At 46.9% G+C, this 18,348-nt stretch overlaps 1 protein-coding gene across 1 annotated transcript in view; it reads right to left on the bottom strand.

Moving 5' to 3' along the window:
- The window catches only part of LOC310791529 (NACHT, LRR and PYD domains-containing protein 3-like), a gene marked incomplete at both ends in the record, with an annotated part of 32,303 nt that extends 21,694 nt beyond the window's left edge, over window positions 1–10,609 (bottom strand). The window contains 3 exons of the mRNA XM_083653203.1: window positions 6,597–6,700; window positions 6,797–8,376; window positions 10,513–10,609. Coding sequence (XP_083509329.1) covers window positions 6,597–6,700; window positions 6,797–8,376; window positions 10,513–10,609 — 1,781 coding nt within the window. The remainder of the gene's footprint in view (window positions 1–6,596; window positions 6,701–6,796; window positions 8,377–10,512) is intronic.
- Between the last annotated feature and the right edge of the window lie 7,739 nt (window positions 10,610–18,348).

Genomic DNA, 18,348 nt, shown 5'->3' with positions numbered 1-18,348 from the left:
ACAGTAATTTCCTCCATAACAGCAGTAAACTTCCCTCTGCTCAACTCCTCCCTCCTGTGGGCGTTCTTTTTGGCTGCAGCGCCATGTCACAAGCACTTTCCTACCTTTGCAAATGCACTTTCTCATACTCTCGACCTCTCAAATAAATTTCTGAATAGAAATTAAATTACTCTAAATTATAGCGAAAAAGAAACAAAAAAGAATGGGTTGAAAATCCCATTCTAAAAGCCTTTTAGAATGGGATTTGTTTCCAATTTGGTGTCGGACTAGGGGGCAGTCCCCGCTTGTCACCAGTTTGCTTTGCTGCTGCTGTGCGGGTGTGAGCCTGTCTGTGCGGCCGCTCTTTGAGGAAGTCTGGTTAGACTCGCTCGCTTCTTGGAGTTTTGGTTGAGGGCTTTGATGAAGCTTTTGCGATTCTGGTCATATTTATGCTGCGTGTTTCAAAGTGTGTCCCACCCGCAATCCACTATGCAAATCTGCAATCCCGCACCGCCAGCAATCAGCGCGAAATGAAAGCGCCTTCGCCAATCCACCTTCATGAGAATGGCTTCAGTCACACTGCTTTTTGCTTGCCTTCCTCTAGTCAGGAAAGCACTGTCACCACTTAGTGGGTCAGTGGAATGGGTTGTACACGTTGTACACGTCCAATACCTATATAAGAGATGTAAAAGGGTTCGATGCACATCCCACCGTCAAAAAAAAAAAATCGATTTTTTTGACGAGTCAACTCGTCGCTGGCAGTGAACAGCTGGATTGTGTTTGACGACTACACTCGTCGCTGGCAATCAAGGTGTTAAGTATGCGCACATCCACGGAGAATGCATTGAGAGCCTTAAGGAGCTCATTGAGTGCCAATGACGTCGATCGGCGTCAAAGTAAATAGTAACGTTCAGTGCCAATGACGTCGATCGTGGGACGTGGATCAAAGCCTCAGGCATCTCCTGTACAAATATTGTAGCTATTGAAGGTGTATAACCTATTTTACGGACTCATTAGGTGGCGACAGTGCTCTCCAGATTAGAGAAAGGTCAGGAAAACAGCAGGAAAAAGCCCCGTGATGAAAGAGAAACCGCTCATGCTGCAGCCAGAGCCATATAGATTGCTCTGGCTGGAGCTGACGTTGGCTGCGAACAGCAGTCAATCCGCGCCCACAACTGAGCCTCTCTGTCTCTGCTGTATAGTTTCTCCACACGATTAGCCACCAGAAAAGCAGCACCTGACGCCGAAGGGCCAAACCATTCTCAGCAGTCCGGTTTGGCTTTTCCGTGTCGCGCTGGGAGCCGGCGCACAAAAACAGAGCACTCCGAAAATAGACGCTGGGTGCGTGAGGCTGTGTGTTAGTGTGGGGAGGAGTTTGCAGCTGAGGGGGGGAGAGGGGGGTGGGGCACGCAGGACACCACACAACTACACCACGTCACTACCTCAGAAAATATTAGCTTCAGACTCAGTGAATGTGCTTGAAATGCTTAATTTCACAAAAGGCGGAATATCTCAGCTTCTAATTTGAAACGCCTGTTTTTGCTGAAAACAACCTATCTTCTCCGGCTCATAACTAAAGAACGGAAAATGGTATCAATAAACTTTTTTTTGCTGATGATACAATAGAGTCTCCTCGTTCTTTGTGCGTGTTCGGTGTTTACATAATATTACGTAAAATTACATAAAATTACATATTACGTAATATCACACAATATTCTGTGGGCCTCGAGAAATCACTGAAAACGCTCTGAAACTCTGGCACTGGGAGCGTCCGTTCTCCAAAAGTGGCTGGCACTCAATGAGTTAATGACGGCAGAGTTTCTGCAGACAGGAGCAGGAGCATTTTTCTCCGTCAGGTAAACAGAGAGAGAAGATAAAGGCTGCCCATGTGCTTATATTACTGAGATTATATATGATACAAAGTGGGTTGATTACCGGTAAAGCCATCCTTTAAAGTAGGGATGTTCGATATTTGCTTTTTTACCGATATCCGATAATGTCCCACTCTTCATTTCCGATACCGATATCAACCGATACCGATATAAGCGGGCCTTTTTTCCACCAAAATTTCAGGTAACAAGTTACATAATGTAGCTTAATGTAGCTGAAGAGTTTACTATATAATATGCATGTTGTGTTAAAGTTGTAAGTGTTATTGGGGCAGTGGTGGCCCAATGGTTAGAGAAGCGAGCTTGTGACCAGAAGGTCGTCGGTTCAATCCCCGGGACCGGCAGGATAAATCTGGGTGGGGAAAGTGAAAAGGCAGCGCTTGCCCCTCCCTCATTACCAGCACTGAGGTGCCCTTGAGCAAGGCCCTTAACCCCAACCGCTCCAGTGGAGCTGCTCAGTGGCCAGCAGATCAGGTTCTACTGGTCAGCTTCCAGGTATGAATGTGTGCGTGAATGTGAACAGGGCACTCCTGAAAAAGAGAGCATTGCTCCCCCTGTATTAAAAAGTATATATATATCAGCATGAAAACCGATATTTTCCGATATGCATTTTTTATGCTAATGTAGGCCGATAATATCGGACATCCCTACTTTAAAGGCAAGAAAGCAAGTATTATATAACGGAATCAAAGAAGTTGCATAAATAGTAATCAGGTGAATTAGGGCCTATATGACTCTCCCTCTCTCTCCTCTCCAGAGTAAAATGATTAAGGCAAACAACATGAGTAGAATTTGAGATCTAAGCCCCTAAAACCAGATCATGTCTGATTTCAGATTGATCGACTCTATACAGACGTCCACACATTACAGAATTCATATAATATTCATATCAGCACATTATTAAATATGATGTCTGACCTCAGAGTCTCCAGTCTGCAGTGTGGACTCTCCAGTCCAGCACAGAGCAGCTTCACTTTTTTTGAATCATGCAGGTTGCTGTCACTCAGGTCCAGTTCTGTCAGATGGGGGTTGGACTTCAGAGCTGAGGCCACGACTTCACAGTGAGCCTCTGTCAAGAAGCAGAACCTCAATCTGAAGAAAGAATAAAGAAGAAGTTGAACTTTACAGCTGAGACCAGGGGCCCTGGTCTCGCAAACGCACTGATTAGCGCTTGTGCAGTGTTTAACGGTGGGCACTCGTGCAATTTAGAGGCGTGCCCAAACCCTCTGCTATTCTCCCTGCTGCGCAAAATGCCTGTGTGCTCCATGCAAAATCATAAAATGGGCGTGCTTATCACCTGTGCAGGCAGGAATGATGCAGGCCACACTGATTGGTTTGATTGATGAAAAGCCCAGACCCTGGGCATCACATCAATCAAACCAATCAGATTCCCGTCTCTCACTCCCTTTAATACCGTTTGTGGGTGTGGAGAACCCGGCACATATTTGTATTATCGATCATAATCATTTTCACCTCATAATTTTCACATAAATCACCCAAATGATGTTATTTTTTAATGTGCACTCCCAAGAGTATCAAACAGGTGTTGTCTATTCAGTTCAAGAATGGCACTTAACTGTTTCTGCAAATTAACTCTTCATTATCTATTTATTTATTTACATTGCCAAGAGAGAATGAGAGATATACTGTATAGAGATAGGGAGAGAGAGAAAGGGAGGCAAGGGATTTCTCAGATGAAGGCAGGTGCTACAATAGGGCTTATTGTATTGTAGCCTATATATTCATATCTTTTCTTCACTCAGTTTAGGCTCAAGCAAATACTGAAAAGTCAAATGGAACTAGCAGCACTCACAGGTCAAGTTTGAAAAAAAGGTTTTAATCCACACAGCAGCAGTGAACAGAGGTGTTTCAGCCTGTGGCTTTCCTCAGTGTTAATGAGAGAATGGGTGTGACCTCATATATAAAATGAGGCAAATTTGAGGTTGATTATGTTTATAAGAACAATCCTTCTTTTTCGTTTGTCAAATGTTGGTAGATACATTGATGATTTGTTTTGTGTTCGCTGGTTCATCTGAGGAGCTGGAGGGGTTGAAGGAATTTCTTAATTCTAGAGTTCCTACTATCACCTTCACGTTAGAGGCAAGCAGTGAGTCTGTGTCCTTTTTAGATGTGACAGTTAATACATGGGAATTACTACAAAGATAGATAGGGCCCCAGGACTTCAGAGCTGAGACCAGGGGCCTTATCGTCGTAAAAGCGGTAATTTAGCGCTTGCGTGTGTTTAGCGCTGAGCGCACCACAAAATGGGGGCGTGCTCAAGTGTGTTGACATCTCACAACAATCATCGCATCATTTAAAAACATCTGTGATTTGCAGCTTTTAATTGATGCAATTCTGGTTCTTTGGTTAGCTGGAAAATAGAAACGTGTTTGCAACGAGGAAACAGGGACATTTGATTGACAATAATATTGCAAGTAGGCTACAATGTCCAAGTTTTCTCAATTCATTTCCCATTAACCCCTATTTGTAGTCTATTTTCTTCCTGAGGGAGGGAGATGGGAACTGACAGATGTATGTAGGCTACTCAAAGGGGGGGAATAATTGTAGACTAATATTATAGTAGGCTATTAATTGGCATTAAGGCATTGATGATTAATTAATCTAGACGATGCAGTATGATGCAGTATGGTGTGCGTGTGTGTGCACGTGTGCGGTTTCGGAGCGAGAGAGGGGGGGTATAATCCATCATATTAACAAACATTTTCACCTCATAATTTTCACATAAACTCCCAAAATAATGTTATTTTTTAATGTGCACTTAAGGGAATATCAAACAGGTGTTGTCTATTCATTTTAAGGATGGCATTTAACTGTTTCTGCAAATGAATTTGAATGAAATTGCACGATGGACACAGTAATCTCCATGCGTAATTTGAACATCTCCACAGCATCGCATCAAACATCGCATAACAATAACACTGGGCCCTATCGTGGCAAAAGCGGCAATTTAGCGCTTGCGCCGGGCGCAGCACAAATTAATGGACGTTCCCAAATCATCTGCTATTCTCTGTGATGCGCAAAATGCCACTTGTCCCAGCGCCACAGTGATTTATGCAGGATTAACTCTGGAAATTATTCAGAGGTGTGCAGGCTTGGTGTGGGCGTTATCATCCACACAGCAAATCAGTGTCGCTCCTTTCATTCCCTCCAATTAATTTGCGCAAATGTCATATGGTTGTCGACGCACATTAGACGTTTTGTTCATATATGTAGGCTGTAACATACACATATAAACATATTTGTTTCTTTAATAGGAAGGGATGTGTGAGAATTTTAGAACTGGTTTTTAGACCCGCTTTTCAGAGCTCTAAGCGCAAAGAATTGCACGCACAGAGACGATAGCAAACATGAGGACTTAGCGTGGCCATGCTTGGTTTACCATAAGGCACACCCACAGGTACGCCGGGCATGAAAACCCAGCGCAAAAGTGGGCGCTATCGTGGCCAGAGCGCAAATTGCCAGCTGCGCTTGTCCGAAGATAGCATAAACACGCCGAACAGTGCGCAATCCAGGAGCAAGTGCAAAAAGCAAATAGCGCTTGTACCAAGATAGATTTATTTATATAAATATTTGTTTGTTTGTTTATTTATTTTTTACAATCCCGCCAAAAAAAATTCAGGACCTCCGGGGGAACCAATAGACTAAAGAATAAAACTCAAGAAACAACCAATCTGTTAGATCAGTGACTGGAATGTGACTGAATCTGGAACAACAGTAATGCCTTGCCTTTACTCTGTTACAGGAAAAAATAATGTGATTACAGTGACACTACTTTTAACTACTGTACTCTTAAGAAATTACTTTGTAACATGTTACACCCAGCACTGTGCATCACTGCTATGTAGCACAACAGTGTGTATGTTTGAGGAATTATAGATCTCTAGATTGTAACTCTGATGGTGTCAGGTATGAAGGTCACTCTCTACAGCAGGGGTTTTCAAAGTGTGGGAGACTGCACCTCCCCTCAGAGAACATATAGACAGCTGCACCTCAATAACCCTTCCCCCCATACACACACCCCATTTATTATTGCCATTATTATCTACTATTATTGTTGTATGCTCCACTAGTGGAACTCCACGAGCTCCAAAAATGTTGTAAACATCTTTATCCTTTTTTAATCATCTTTAACATTTTTATTATAACTAGTGGGATACCCGTCCCGTGCAGTGTATCGAGTAAATGCTGCGTTCTCTGTATGTTCATCCTCTATGGACTGTGTCTGCAGCCAGGCTGGCCAGCATGGACAGACAGTTCCCAGCCCCATAAATCTTATAAAATTAATCTGAAATAGCTCCCCAACAGATACAAAAATATGACCATATATGCGTTTGATGTACATACAAAGAACTGCTGCAATTGGATTGGTGAAACACGCATTTCAGAAAAATCGCATTTTCCTTCTTCCTGGTTTCTCCTCTGACAGCCTGAGCTCACCTCACAGAGGCAGTCAGACTGCGGGCGCTGTGCCCCTGGATGAAGCCACGGTCTGCGTGACGTAAATTCCGTCATCAGAGGGTGTGCGCGCAGGCTCTCTGCAGACAACCGCGTACACTACTTTTACTTTTACTTTTACTGCGCGGACATGTCTGGTGGAGGCTGTGCATTTTCTTCAAATTTTTCCGTGTCACGTCAGGGGAGGCGCGCCTCACACTTTTAAAACCGCTTGTCTAGACTGTTCTATACTGTTACTAACAGAGTACTAACCGAGCCTTCCTGCAGTTCCTCACAGCTGGGATCAGTCTCTGTCGCCCAAACATTGATGTGTTATAGGCCTCCAGGTCGAACACATCCAGAACCTCCTCTGACATCTGCAGGACGTAGGCCAGAGCCGAGCAGTGGATCTCAGAGAGTTTACTCTCTGATCTGTTCTCTGACTTCAGGAACTTTTGGATCTCCTGGTGTACTGACTGGTCATTCATCTCAATCAAACAGTGGAAGATGTTGATGCTTCTTTCAGGAGAGGTTAAGTAATGTTCAGGTTCAGTCTCATCACTGTTCATCTCCTTCAGGTTGCTGATGGCTCTCTGAATGCTGTCTGGACTGCTCTCTGTCTGACCCAGCAGGCCTCGTAAGAGTTTCTGGCTAGACTCCAGTGAGAGGCCATGAAGGAAGCGGACAAAGAGGTCCAGGTGGCCATTTTTACTCTTCAAGGATTTGACCATGGCTCTCATCAGGAAGAAATGCAGGGATTGTTCACCATTTTCTGTTTTGTTTGTGTGACGGTGGAACCTGTAGACAGCAGCGAGAAACTCCTGAATGCTCAGATGGACAAAACAGAAGACCTTCTCCTGCTGGTACAACACACACTCCTCTTTAAAGATCTGTGTGAAGACTCCTGAGTACACTGAGGCTGCTGTGATATCAATGGCGCACTCTTTCAGGTCGGCTTCATAGAAAATCAGGTTGCCCTTCTCCAGCTGCTCAAAAGCCAGTTTTCCCAGAGAGAGAATCATCTCCCTGGTCTCTGTAGTCCAGTGTGGATCTGTCTCAGCTCTCCCATGATACTTGATGTTCTGCTGTTTGCACTGAACCAGCAGGAAGTGGATGTACATCTCAGTCAGGGTCTTGGGCAGGTCTTTTCCCTCACTGGTTTTCAACAGATCCTCCAGAACTGTAGCAGAGATCCAGCAGAAGACTGGGATGTGGCACATGATGTGAAGGGTCCGTGACGTCTTGATGTGTTTGATTATTCTTTTGGCCTGCTGCTCATCTGTGAATCTCTTCCTGAAGTACTCTTCCTTCTGTTCATCAGTGAATCCTCTCACCTCTGTCACCATGTCAACAAACTTTCCAGGGATCTGATTGGCTGCTGCAGGTCGTGTGGTTACCCAGATGCGAGCAAGGGGAAGCAGTCTCCTCTTGATGAGGTTTGTCAGCAGCACATCCACTGAGGTCGACTCTGTAACATCAGTCACAACCTTGTTGTTCTGGAAGTCTAGAGGAAGTCGACACTCATCCAGACCATCAAAGATGAACACAACCTGTAACTTGTCAAAGCTGCAGATTTCTGCTTCTTTGGTTTCAGGAAAGAAGAGATGAAGAAGTTCCACCAAGCTGAACTCTTTATCTTTCAGCAGATTCAGCTCTCGGAAAGTGAACAAAAATAGGAATTGTATGTCCTGGTTGGCTTTGTCCTCAGCCCAGTCCAGAGTGAACTTCTGTGTTAAGACTGTTTTCCCAATCCCAGCGACTCCCTTTGTCATCAATGTTCTGGTTGGTTTGTCTCTTCCAGGTAAGGGATTAAAGATGTCTTCACATCTGATTGTTGTTTCTGGTCTCACTGGTTTCCTGGATGCTGCTTCAATCTGTCTGACCTCATGTTCATCATTGACCTCTCCACTCCCTCCCTCTGTGAGGTAATGCTCTGTGTACATCTGATTCAGAAGTGTTGGGTTTCCTGCTTTAGCAATGCCCTCAAACAAACACTGAAACTTCTCCTTCAGACTGGATTTGTGTTTTTGTTGTGGATGTTGATGTTGAGTTTCTGAAAGAAGAAAGAACATCAATGAGCAGATGTTTTGGTAAACATGAGAAATGTGAACATTTCCTGGTAAATGTGTATCTCCACTCCATGACAACTCTTCAGCTCATCAGTGGTGAGCGGACAAACACGTCCTGATTGTGTGCAGCTCAGTGTGAAAGACAACTGGTGTGGTGCTGTTTTGTTTCCCAGTGTGCACCACTGTGTTCAGCGTATTACACTCACATTAACAAATTAATAATTTTACCAGATTATCCAGAGGGATTCTGCTCATTTACTTTTAAATCTTGTAAGGCTGTCCCAAACGATTATTTTCTTATCGATTAATCTAACGATTATTTTTTCGATTAGTCGATTAATCTAACGATTATTTTTTATTTAATTTTTTTATTATATAACAATAAATTTACCCAAAACAAATAAATAAGCAAAAACTTATCAATTTCAGTATTTTATTTAACCATCTCATTCTCTTTAACAGTCCAACATAAAATCTCTCAAATAAAAATTAAAGCAAGAGCTTGTCCTCAAATAAAATGAATATAGTGCAATTCAAAATAAAATTGTAGAATAAATTAAATTCAAGTCACTTTCAGGAGGAATAGGCCTACCAAAAACCTTGTGCAATGTCAACTGAGTTTAGCAGCAGTCCAACATAAAATCATCATCTTACAGTACAATGGTGTGCAATTTTCAGTAACAGTGCTCTTAATTTTGGAGAAAGACAAAATGCTCCATGTAAGATGGTCACACCTCATCCAGACACAAGACTGTGTCTGTAGCATCCACACCCAACTTGGGGCTTGGCTTGCACCAACTGGTCTTAACTATGCCTGGTCGTAACTCCTATGTCGGTTAAGACCAGTCTTTAGAGTGGACTACTGCACCAACAGGGCTATTACGTCTGGTCTAACTACGCTGGTCATAGCGATGCGCGTCCATGTGAAAGCATGGGAATGCCCACTGGAATGCGGCACGCGACCTGTTTAGAAGAGTGTGCTGACGTCAAATGACGCTGCGCTGATGGGTAAGTGCTAATGTTAGCGGCTAACAACTGTTACTTGTCGTTACTTTAAATGGCAGTAAAACGAAAGTTACGTATGTAACTACGGTTCTATGAATCCCGAATGACCGCCAGAGGCGGTGCTTAAGCACTGAATATTCCCCTTCGCGCATGCGCAGTTCGAGTATTGTATACCAACAATGTCACCTGTGACCCCCTGGATGACCGGACAGAGGTTATATCTTCCGGTGTCATCAGGGATCATTTCCTACAGAAACTTCTCGCGAGCACACGAGGATTCTGAGTGACAGAGCGCTCTGGCGGTCATTCGGGATTCATAGAACCGTAGTTACATACGTAACTTTCGTTCTATTTCATCCCTGCTGACCGCCAGAGGCGGTGCTTAAGCACTGAATGACTTATACCAGCAAAGTCACGAGGAATCCTGAGTACCCACCTCAATGAGTATAATCAGAGGATTCTGGCACCAGGACCACGCCCAGTGGATGGGGAGTGGCAACATTCACCCGGTAGAACCTGGAGAAAGTGTCTGGTGACGCCCATGAGGCAGCAGCACATATGTCCCCCAGGGATACCCCTCTCAGGGCAGCCCATGATGTGGAGACACTCCTGGTAGAATGGCCCCTCACGCCGGATGGCAGGAGGCGGTTACTCGCCCCATAGGCATAGCTGATAGCGTCCACAATCCAGTGGGACAGACGCTGTTTGGAGAGAGCGCAACCTTTGTTAGGGCCACCATAACAGAGGAAGAGCTGTTCTGACTGTCGAATGCACATGGTAGCTGTAATATAGGCTCTTAGGGCCCGCACTGGGCACAGCAGTTCCCGCTTGTCCCCCCTCTCTCCTGGTGGGGGGTCAAATCGTGCAAGCCGTATTGGCTGGTTGAGGTGTGAGTGCGACAGCACCTTAGGGAGGAATGCTGTGTTTGGCCACAGAGTGACCCCCGAGCCATCTGAGTTCCACCTCAGACATGAGACACTGACAGACAGGGCGTGCAGCTCACTGACACGCTTTGCTGAGGTAATGGCCGGGAGGAATGCAGTCTTGCATGACACCCACTTTAGCTCCGCCTGTGCCATGGGCTCAAAGGGAGGCCTCCATAGAGCATCCAGCACCAGGGGAAGATCCCATGCTGGGATTCTCGGGGCTCTTGGAGGATGCAACCTCTGAGCCCCCTTCAGGAAGAGGGACTGTGGCTCCCCACTGTGCCATTGTCGACTCTGGCATGTCGACACGATATTGCCGCTACGTACACCTTCAGAGTAGCAGGAGCCCGGCCTTTGTCCAGGAGGGACTGCAGGAACTCAAGGACAGTAGGCACAGAACAATGTACTGGGTCCTCGCTCCGACCCATACACCAGTTGTAAAATAGCTTCCATCTGTTGTCGTACTGCAGACGAGTGGATGGCGCCCTTGCATTCATTATAGTATGCCTGACAGGGTCTACACAGCTGCTGAGTAGTGGTTCGGGCCCTCCAGCAGCCAAACGCACAGCTGGAGGCGTTGGGGATTGGGATGCCAGATCTGACCTTCCAGTTGGGACAGGAGATCTCTCCTGTCGGGGAGGCGCCATGGAGCGCTGCGACAGAGTCTGTGCAGCAAAGGGAACCATGTCCTCCCTGGCCAGAAGGGGGCCACCAACAGAATCCTGTGGCCCTCCTGAAGAACTCTCTGAAGTACTAGCCGAATCAGAGGAAGTGGTGGGAAGGCATATAGAAGACCCTCTGGCCAAGGATGAGCCAGTGCATCCTGGCCCAGAGGGCTGGTTGTCTCTGCTAAGGAGAACCATAGAGGGCAGTGAGTCGACACCTCTGAGGCGAAGAGGTCCACCTCTGCTCTGCCGAAGCGGCTCCAGACTGTGTGCACCACCTCTGGGTTGAGGCACCACTCCCCCGATGGAGGCTTTTGACGGGAGAGGAAGTCTGCCAAGTGGTTCTGCTCTCCCGGTAGATATATTGCCCGTAGGCTGATCAGGCGGGGGGCCGCCCATGTCAGGAGGTCCCTTGACACTTGCAGCAGCCGTGCCGACTTGGTTCCACCCTGATGGTTTATATGATAGACGGTCGAGGTGTTGTCTGACCGAATGAGGACGTGCCTGCCCCTCAGGTATGGCAGGAAGTTCTTGAGAGCTAGGTGCACTGCTCGCAGCTCCAGCACATTGATGTGTCCGGCGCGGTCTTCCCCAGACCACTGCCCGCGAGCCGTCCTGCTCTGCCACACTGCACCCCATCCTGCGGGGCAGGCATCTGTGGTGACAGTCTCCCTGCGGGACGGGATGGAGCCCATAGGGACCCCCCTTGCCATATAGGCCCCGTCCCTCCACGGGGCTAGGGCGAGGAGACACTGCTGTGCCACTCTGACCTTTCTGTGTCTGTGCCGCTTGGCGTCCAAGCGGAAGCCGTTCAGCCACCTCTGCAGGGGGCGCAGCGACAGCAAGCCCAGCGGAACAACAGCTGCGATGGATGTCAGTTTGCCCAAGAGCCGAAGAAACGTGACGTAGGGCAACAGTCTTCCCCTTTGGAACAAGGGAAGAAGGCGTAGGATATCGTCCACACGGTGTGGGGACGGACAGGCTGTCATAGTAACAGTGTTTAATGCTAGCCCAATGAAGGTTGTGGTCTGAGATGGTTCTAGACAACTCTTTTCCATATTTACCTTGAGTCCTAGGTGGGACACGTGGGACAGGAGGCACCCTGTATCTTGGGCCACTTGAGCTCGGGATGGTGCGCAGACCAGCCAGTCGTCTAGGTACGGAAGGACCTTCATGCCCTGAGACTGCAGAGGTGCAAGCGCCGCTGCCACACATCTCGTGAACACCCGTGGGGAGAGAGAGAGCCCGAATGGCAGCACCCTGAACTGCCAGTGGTGGCCTCGATAGGCAAAGCGCAGAAACTGCCGGTGTTGATGGGCAATGGGGACATGAAAATAAGCGTCTTTCAGGTCTATGGATGTGAACCACTCGCCACGGGCTACAGTTCGCAGAACGTCTGCCGTGGTCAACATATGGAAGGGCATGACCTTCATGAACTTGTTGAGTTCCCTCAGGTCCAAGACTGGACGAAATCCGCCAGTCTTTTTCGGCACGAGGAAGTATGTCGAGTAGAACCCCCTGGGGTGCGACAGAGGGTCTACAGCCTCGATGGCACCCTTGGCCAGGAGGGCCGCCAACTCCTGGTCTAAGGCTATGGCTTTCACCGGGTCGTGTATGATGGTAATTTTGACCCGGCTGGATGTTGGGGGCCGGCGTCGGAATTGAAGCTTGTACCCGTGGGTTAAGGTGGCAACCACCCACGGGTCTGAAGCATGAGCAGCCCAGTACCTGAGCTGCTGATGGAAAAAATATCCGACAGCCGGCCGCGCGGCTTCAATGTCCGCCCCGCCGGCCCCTAGGGGCCCTGAAGGGGGGACGGACAGGATCCGGGGCCCGAGGCCGATTGGAGGGCCGAAAGTCACGGCCCCGCCTCTGCGTGTACTGCTGAGGTTCACGACGGCTACTGATGTGCTCTGGTGGTGGAAAGCGGGCTCGGGGAGCAGCCGAGGGGCCCCTGAGCCTGGTGGGCGGAGGCATACGGCGAAGACCTGCCAGTTGCTGTCTGGTCTGCCCAGCCTGGATGGTTCGTTCCAGCGCTTCCTGTGCCGCTGACCCGAACATCTCTCCTGGCTCCACTGGGAGGCTACGGAGAGTCCTCCTCGACGCCTCAGTCAAATTAGACTGTGAAAGCCAGACTTGGCGACGAGTTTGGACCAGGATGGACATCATTCGTCCAATTTCCCTGGACATAAGGCCGAACGCCTCCAGTGACGCATCACAGAAGGCCACGGAGTCAGCATTCACATTGCCCTCCTGTAGTGAAGCAGAGAGGGCGAGCATGAGGTGTGACAGGGAGTTGCCTATACGACCGGCCCGAGCTCCCGCACCATAAGCCCTTGTGAGAAGGTCGTCAGTCATCCGACACTGGGGTCGGGGGCACCTAGCATCCCTTCGCAGAGCCTCATCGGGGGAAACAATGAGGGATGCGATGGCAGGCTCCATAGCTGGCATGTGATCCAGGCCAACTCTTGCCGTGTCGTGCATGGCTGCCAGGGTTCGACCATCAGCAGAGAGACGGGAGCAAGCTCCAGTGTCCCTCCAACAGGCCTGCAACTCCCTTATGTAGTCCACTGAGTGAGGGACCTCAAAGGCAGTGGAGGCTGGCCTGCGCCTGAAGAAGGCGCTTGCGGGAGCCGATTCCGCCTGCTGCGGTATCTCCATGCGTAGGTGATCTAGCGCCCTGCGCATGACCGTACGCATGGGGCGGTCCTCCGTCTCAGTCAGCGAACTGTGAGCGGAGGAATGGGAGCCCGGCCCTGAGGCCCGGGAGACCCCATCCAATGAGTCTTCCCCATAATCATGAAAGTGAGTCGCAGAAGCTGCCAGGGAGAGTGTATCCTCCTCTGGGGCAAGCACCGGCATTGGAGGAGTGGGCACCTCAGCCTCCTCTGAGAGGACACCAGGCTGCTGAGCCATGAGCATGGACCTCATCTGGGCCAGCTCAGCGGACAGCTGAGCCACCTTTGATGACAGCCCACTGCGGTCAGACTTCGTCTTTTTCTTGGAGGGTCCAACCGCAGCGGCCTCAGCCAGACGCCTAGAGCTCCTACGTTGGAGCGGAGACACTTGGCCCGATGGGGGGATGTCACCTTCGCCCATTGGGTGTTCCAGCTCTGCCAGTCTGACAGCCCTAACTGCCCTAGGCATGTAGCTGCAGTTCATGCATGGATTGTCCGACAGTGCCTCCCTCAGGTGCACAGGACCAAGGCACGCGGGGCAGAGATCATGGCCATCCTCTGGCTGCAGAGGGGCCTCACAGGATGTGCAATAATGTGCATTATCCATCATGGTGGCACCAGTTAGGAACACCGCCACACCGGCTAATGCACACCCTTTACAGTTAGCCCAGAGCGCGGACGCCACTGGTCCCTACTGTAGATGCTGTATGCTGGGGGGAGGGAGCGCGTACGCTGCCTATACCAGCAGGCAGCAGAGGCTTACTCACACAGTAGCCTATATATATATATACACACCATGTAATTAATTAATATATATCTTAATTAATATTACTGTCACTAGCAGTGGTTAACCAAACAAAACATCTAAACTCATCCAAAATGAAAACACTACTCACAGCGCTGACGCTATAACGTTAGTGAACAGAATGAGACCATATACTGGGGGAAGGGAGCGCGTACGCTGCCTACACCAGCAGAGGCTATTTTTTTTTTTTTTTTTTTTTTTTTTTAACCACTCTTACAACGAAAAAACTCTAATCATAGAGCTGAAGCTATAACGTTAATGAACAAAATGAGGCCATATGCTGGGAAGAGGGAGCGCGCACGCAGCCTTCCCCAACAGAGGTTTATTCAAGTTACATAACAATAACGATAACTAATAACAACCGGGAAGCGCTAACGCAACCCCCACACTTGTAATGCCGGGAGGAGGCTGCGCAACGCAACACTCACCGGCAAGTCTGCAGCAGTAGGTATCGTTGAAGATACAGCTTTGCAAACAATTATGAAGTCACCTCACCTTGTCCGGAGAGGGAAGTGGAAAACACTGCCTTACCGGCGAAAGAACGCCGCAGCGTCCACCTGAACAAAAAATAACTCCTCTCATACGAGGAAGATATTTCCGTCGCAGCTCCTGGAGGGCGAACGTTCGCTGCTCCGACCAACAACGGCCGCGGAACTACTAGCAACGGATTTAACGTTTTAATATGAAGTATCTCGGTAATGCTTTCAAAAGCACTCTGCGCGCGAGAAGTTGAAAAGGAAATGATCCCTGATGACACCGGAAGATATAACCTCTGTCCGGTCATCCAGGGGGTCACAGGTGACATTGTTGGTATACAATACTCGAACTGCGCATGCACGAAGGGGAATATTCAGTGCTTAAGCACCGCCTCTGGCGGTCAGCAGGGATGAAATAGAACGCCACTGAATGACCAAATTGATTTAACTTTTAACCATTTCGATTTCCACTTTCCATACGGACCCCCAGTATTGGTTAGTTGTTTATAACGTGACTATATTTATAACGTTTATAACGTATTCCGGTTTCGAGTTTATAACTCGGGTCTACAGCCAGAGTGCTGAGGGGTTGTAGCTATTGCGCAACACACACAGATTCAGCCCTCCGCAAACCGGAGTACGTTATAACGTTCTGAATATAGTCACAACGTTAACAACTAACCAATGCTGGGGGTCCGTATTGAAAGTGGAAATCGAAATGGTTAAAAGTTAAATCAATTTGGTCATTCAGTGGCATTTTACTGCCATGTAAAGTAACGACAAGTAACAGTTAGCCGCTAACATTAGCCGATTGTGTGACGATTATGACGCGTCGAGGCACGTAGCGTGCGTCGACGTAATTACGTAGTCGACGTCATCGATGATGTCGTCTTGCTGGGACAGCCCTAAAATCTTGTAATGAATAGATTTTGTTTGGCAAATGTTTAGATTTTCAGCAGAGTTTGGACATGCTCATGGCTTCTATAATTTTAAACTATAGCCACTATAAACTGTAAAGTTCCAACATGAAGGAGGACTAAACTCAGTTTCTTTATCTTGTGTTCTTGTTGGAATGGATTTGGCATGTTCCAAACCGATGATGACTCCCACATGGAAAGAATCTATATGTACCCTATATGTTTTAATATAGGGCCACATATAGTTTTCCCATATATGGTGCATACATAAAATTGGCCGTTTTCCTATATTATATGTACATATATGTACCTATATGTATAGGTACATATATGTACCTATATGTACATATAATATAGGAAATCGGCCAATTTTATGTATGCACCATATATGGGAAACCTATATGTACATATATGTACCTATATGTAGGGTTTTAAATAAAAAAAAATAGCAGCGCACACGGGATTCAAACCCTGTTCTCCAAGGTTCAAGCCGTGCGCTCTAGTGCTGAGCTATACATTTTCTTATACTAACCAGAGAGCCGGGCACATTATATACTCTCTCGCACACAACGTAGACCATTATTGTCAGCGATCGGGAAGTTATTTTATGTGATGCGTACGATCGTAACAGACTAAAATGATGTTGTGTGTGTGTGTGTGCATCTATAGTCTGTAGGCTGTACGGCTTCAGAGGTTAACTTCATTTAACACCAGAGACTCAGGAGGTAGGCCTACACAGAGCCTCGTATAGTCTGTTACAATAACATAGTGTGCCCAGAGCACCTCGTTCCGCACTTGGTGCAGACCGGTGCAGACCGCTTTGGTCTAGTCAGTCACAGCTAGTAAGTACTTGCGCATGCTCGTTGCTGCAGGAACTGAATTCATTATTTTATAGTATTGCGCTAAACTATTAACCATAGTTGTGTCCTGGAAGCTTTTTGCTGGCACCACATAGCCTATAGTCCCATATTTATGATATTTCATGTGACATAAAATGCGTTGAAATGTAGTTTTCGTGTAGATCAGATTTCAACTCTCAGTTACACAATAAAAGACAATAAAATGCCAATTCACACACTATCAATATTGTCTCTATTCCAAACTACAACAAATGTTTTAACAATATGATGAACCAAATTGTGTTTTTTTACACGTTTACGTTGTAACCGCATTTTAGCCGGTTGAAAAGAGGGTGAAATTAGGTCTTAGACGTTCAAACCCAATATCACCCAGATTTAAACTAAAAATCAACGTTGAAAAAACGTTTTGTGCTCGCTGGGTATATATGGATTATGACACAGTGTATACAAACAGATTTGTAAATGACCTATATAGGAGGCATATACCTTGTATTGTGTACATATATGGCCTATATGTGGATATAAAGAAGCTATATAGGAGACATATATGCCCTGTATGTGCACTTATATGCACCTGAATCTGGCCTATATGCAACCTATATGCGGCATAAATGTGGCCTATATGCGCATATATGCACCTAAATCTGGCCTATATGCAACCTATATGCGGCATATATATGGCCTATATGCTCCTATATGCGCATATATGCACCTAAATCTGGCCTATATGCAACCTATATGCGGCATATATATGGCCTATATGCTCCTATATGCGCATATATGCACCTAAATCTGGCCTATATGCAACCTATATGCGGCATATATATGGCCTATATGCTCCTATATGCTCCTATATGCACCTAAATCTGGCCTATATGCAACCTATATGCGGCATATATATGGCCTATATGCTCATATATGCTGCATATAGGTTGCATATAGGTTGCATATAGTTGCATATATGTTCATATAGATTCTTTCCATGTGGGCTCAAATACATTCAGAATAAATTAAAGAGGTCTTAACAAGTCAAATGAGATCAAAATGAGCAAAACTCAAATATAATGTTCTTCTCTCTCTCTAATAATTTGTTTCTTGTTTGGTTATATGTTCTTTCTTTGTTGCGGTTGAGAATTGTGGCTTGACAGCCTCTTCCAGCTACAGCTTGTGCACCTGATTCAAATGAATTAGATGAGGTGCCCCAAATGATTTGTTCCTATATTTGTTTTGTCAATTCTTTCACTTATAGGTGGCATCCTTGTCTTGAAAACGAAACAAAACTCTAACAGACATAAATCACCCATTGTCCACCACCTCCCCTCTCTCTCCATGACATTAAAGATGTTAAAGACTCTTACTCCTCTGCAGCTCCTCAGCCAGCTGCTCCTGCTTCATTCTCCTCAGGAAGAGCAGTGTGGTGTTTAGAAAAGCCTCTGTGCTCCTCCTCGGCTCTTCCTCCACACCATCCACCTCCTCCTCCACCCTCTGACTCTCTGAGCATTCTGCCTCATCTGGACTCAGCTGGAACAGAATAATATACATATTAAACCTTCATACTAAAATCTGCAGACAAAATTACATCCATCTTCAGAGACTGAAAGCCTGCACTGATCTAAAGAGTGCA

This window comes from Poromitra crassiceps (genome assembly GCF_964638095.1).
Source record: "Poromitra crassiceps genome assembly, chromosome: 16".
Lineage (NCBI taxonomy): Eukaryota > Metazoa > Chordata > Actinopteri > Beryciformes > Melamphaidae > Poromitra > Poromitra crassiceps.
The sequence above is the reverse complement of the archived record's forward strand: the minus strand, read 5'-3'. Positions and strand labels throughout refer to the sequence as shown.